The sequence below is a fragment of the Lactuca sativa genome, chromosome 2, assembly GCF_002870075.4.
Source record: "Lactuca sativa cultivar Salinas chromosome 2, Lsat_Salinas_v11, whole genome shotgun sequence".
Lineage (NCBI taxonomy): Eukaryota > Viridiplantae > Streptophyta > Magnoliopsida > Asterales > Asteraceae > Lactuca > Lactuca sativa.
This window is the reverse complement of record NC_056624.2, coordinates 145221039-145224993: the sequence shown is the minus strand read 5'-3', so window position 1 is coordinate 145224993 and position 3955 is coordinate 145221039. Positions and strand designations below refer to the sequence as shown.

At 34.7% G+C, this 3955-nt stretch overlaps 2 protein-coding genes across 2 annotated transcripts; both read right to left on the bottom strand.

Annotated features, from left to right (window-relative positions):
* Positions 1-385: 385 nt before the first annotated feature.
* LOC122196479 (wall-associated receptor kinase-like 2) lies at positions 386-1794 on the bottom strand. The gene has a single exon (XM_042899197.2). It carries the CDS (start codon positions 1555-1557, stop codon positions 451-453), a length of 1107 nt encoding a protein of 368 aa, XP_042755131.1. The 5' UTR covers positions 1558-1794; the 3' UTR covers positions 386-450.
* A 418-nt stretch (positions 1795-2212) lies between these two features.
* On the bottom strand, positions 2213-3457 carry LOC111911356 (wall-associated receptor kinase-like 8). Its single transcript, XM_023907146.3, has 2 exons — positions 2623-3457; positions 2213-2511 (listed from the first exon to the last, which is right to left on the bottom strand). The coding sequence occupies exons 1-2, from the start codon at positions 3455-3457 to the stop codon at positions 2213-2215; spliced, it is 1134 nt and encodes a 377-aa protein (XP_023762914.3).
* Positions 3458-3955: the final 498 nt, after the last annotated feature.

Genomic DNA, 3955 nt, shown 5'->3' with positions numbered 1-3955 from the left:
AAATGTAGTAGAATATTCTAATATTCTAAAAATAATATTAAAATATTTACAGTGTAATATTATATTAGAATATTTTACGTATTTAAAAAAACCGGTAATTTTCTTTTATTAGTTTTTAGGTAATTAAAATTCCGAAAATAATAATTAAGAAAAGTATTTTGGATTTTTCTTGTTATTTTGCTATTTTGCGTTTTCAAATTAATTCAGTTTCCCTTAAATAATAATCTATTTTCCGTCCATTTAAAATATATTTCAAGGGTACTATAAATACTAGTAACTCGTACTATGCATTCACAGTACAACCTTAATAATCTCCTGTTACTTATATCACGATATTGAATCCGTTACACAATTATCAGAATAAAATTTTTGTTATACCCGAGATTGTGTTCATAGGATACGATAAAATAAAGGATTATAAATGACTAACGATAAATCTTTTGGTATCGATCATTGACTAGTACTGGGTTCATTAAAACTCTTGAATGGTGTTGATGATGATTCAGCAGTAGTTGGCATCGTTAATACCTGCTTGCCCTTGCCCATCACGTGGTCTATATTAGCTTCAACCCTAGATGGAACATGTGATGTCCTTATGGATTCTAATTCGTGTTCAACTTCCATCATCGTGGGCCTATCTTTCCCCTTTATACACAAGCATCGCATAGCAAGGTTAGCTAGTGCCAATAATTCATCCGTAGTACCCTCGTTAATGACCATTTTATCAAAAATCGAGATCACACATCCTTCTTCCATAGCTGAAATGAAGTGCGCAGCCAACTGCGTTTTTTGACCCGATGTAGTTTGGAATATTGGTTTTTCCCCGGTTAAAAGTTCAACCAAAACAACTCCGAAGCTGTATACATCACACTTTTCATTAAAGTGCTCGGTTTGCAAGTACTCAGGGTCAAGGTAGCCAACGGTACCAATGACCATAGTAGTCAAATGAGTCTTATCCGGTGATATATTCCTTGAGGTTCCAAAGTCGGATATTTTGGCGATGTTATTATCATCTAAAAGTATATTGCTGGTTTTAACGTCTCTGTGGTATATCGGGATGGACGTTCCTGATCCTGAATGCAAGTGCGCAAGTGCTCTTGCAACTTCAGTAGCGATTTGTATTCTCATTTTCAATGAAAGTGGAAATTCGTTGGCTTCTTTGTGAATGCGGTCGTATAAGGTTCCGTTTGAAACGAATTCCGAAACAAGTAAAGGAACCTTGGTCTCCAGGCAGCATCCCAATAGCTTGACCACATTCGGATGAATGATTTGGGATAAAATCACCACCTCATTGATAAATTGATTATTGATTAATTTTTCTTGTTGGCTTTCAACAACTCTTTCTGATTTCTTAACAGCTACGGTTCTTCCATCAAGTAGCATCCCTTTGTAAACTGTACCTTGGCCTCCCACACCAAGAATTCTCTTCTCACTGAAGCAGTCAGTGGCTTTCTCTAATTCACGTAAAGAGAAAAGCATAGTTTTGCCAACTGAGGATGGGTCGGATTTTTCTTGTTGTTCTAGTAGTTGGCCCCCATTCCTTTTAAAATATCTCATTCTGCGTCTCCTGGCTATTGCTTCGTTGATCACCTTGTACGAGGCATAGCTGATCGCCAGAAGAACAAGTACACCGATGCTTATGCTAATACCTGAATTAATTAGGACAACACCACATCAATTTTTTTATCTATTTGAACATAAAACATGAATTTTCAATTTTGTACCAAATGAAATATGTTTATGTTTAATTTATTTATTTATTTTAAAATCAAATCTAATCTACTTTTAAACAATCTAAATAACCATCAATCGCAAGAAAAAAAAATATCTGATATATGATATCGATATTCAATTTATAATGGTTTACTTTTGTTTAAATAAAGTTAATTATCTTACAAAATAACAATATTTTTATTTATATTTATTAATAACATGTTTGGAATTGTCCATTTCAAACCAAATAAACGATGATAATTAAATATAATGATTCATTTCGTTCAATTATGTACGTTTCTTCATTACATTCATGTATTATTTCATTCTATCATACAAACTAGATCTTTTGTCAATTATACTTGAATAAGAGATCATACTTGGACAAATATCAATTTTAGTGATCCAAAAACCAAAATAGTGGTTGAGAAATGAGAAATCGACATCTAACTAATAGTTTGGAAAATAATTTTCAAAATATCCGTTTTATTAATTTTTTTTAAAGATTATGAAAAGTGGATAATAATCCTAATACGAATTTCAACAGCTCCTCTCGAATATAATTTGTATATGGATGACGAATTTCAACAGCTCCTCTCGAATATAATTTGTATATGGATGATAAACCATTACCTAGAATAGCACCAATGGATAACGTGGGTTTAGAATGTCTTCGATTACCCTTCATGACGTGAGAACAAACGAACTCGTATTCGCTAATCCTGTCATAATCATCATATACATCATAGTATTCACACTCACCTCCGTCCTCTGTGCACCTTGCACATTTTTCATCATCTGAAAGCACGCCATATAAGAAAATGTGCCTTGTTAAAAAATGTTCACTGGTACAAAAGTACGCTAGAAAAGTAAAACAAAAACTTAAATACCAAATACAAAATTACATACCGTAGCATCCATCAACTAAATAAGGATTTCCTTTATTGCTCATTGGAAAAACGCATTTCCACGACTTGATTGAACCACCATTTCCCGTATCAGCTTTGAAAATATTAAACCCCGAAAAACAACACTCTATTTGACTGGACTCACGCTCTGACAAAGTCCACAGCAGTGATATGGGGATGTAAGTGTTGTCCCCGGCAACAGATTTGCTAGAAAACCTTCCCTCATCATATGACTTCTTGTCCACCAAGTAGGCAGACCCACAAGCTTCATCCCCACCCTGCCTTTCCAAGCCGGTGAGATCCATGCTATAACTCTTAAGATAATAAGGAAGTCTTGTTTGGCAACAAGTAATGCCAAGGCACTTGTCTTTCACGCCAACACTCTCATTGCGACAAGTTGTTGAGCAACCGGTGACTGCAGTCCCTTGGTCCAAGATGACCGCATTACCACAACCCTCTACAACAAACAGGTTGTGTAATCTGGAAAAAAGAAATGGGCTGCTTTCACCAAGTTCAATGCCCAAGATTTGACTGCTAGTACGGATAAGATTGTGGCAGTCGGAAATCATTGAGACATTAACTGTTACGGTTTGGTATTCTAAGTTTACTTCTAATACCTGCACGTTGTTGAGTGCAGGTAGATATGGCGTCGACCGGTTGCAATCAACATTGTACCGTTCACTCACAGAACAATTTACCCCAATCCCAAAAGGGTAGGGGATTATCACATCCCCGCACATAACTTGGCAACCCGGCTTGGTATATTTTGGATCACTTGCTGATGTTGTTTTTAATAAAAGGAAGATGAGTAAGTGGTAAGCTTGGAATAGCTTCATTTTCCTGAGATTAAATGGATGCTTTTAATTTGAACGACTGAGAAACGACGATTAATACAAAAACTGTGAGGAGGCATCTATGAATAAATGGTGGCATGCATGGAGCTATCTATATATAATGCATGGTAAATTACATAAATGAATGGTCCATGTGCGTGGTTGTTTGGCATGATTAGTCCTAATTGTAATTCAATTTCTTTTGCATAGTTGGTCCAATTAATTGACTCCATAAAAACACACGTCTACGACCTATAAAAAACAATTTTAATTTTTTTTGTATATAAGAATGTTAACGACAAGCATTGATATATAAACTTTTTTTTTTTCAGTATTAGTGATTTTAGTTTCCCTGCTATAAAACCAAATCTCAAAATCTCTTTATCGCGTCGGTCGGGTATCAAAGAGATATCACTGCTCGAAAACAATTTGTTTAGCTACAGAAAATTTCATTTTTAACTTAAATATATAAACCATAAGTTATCAAATCATTCCATCAAA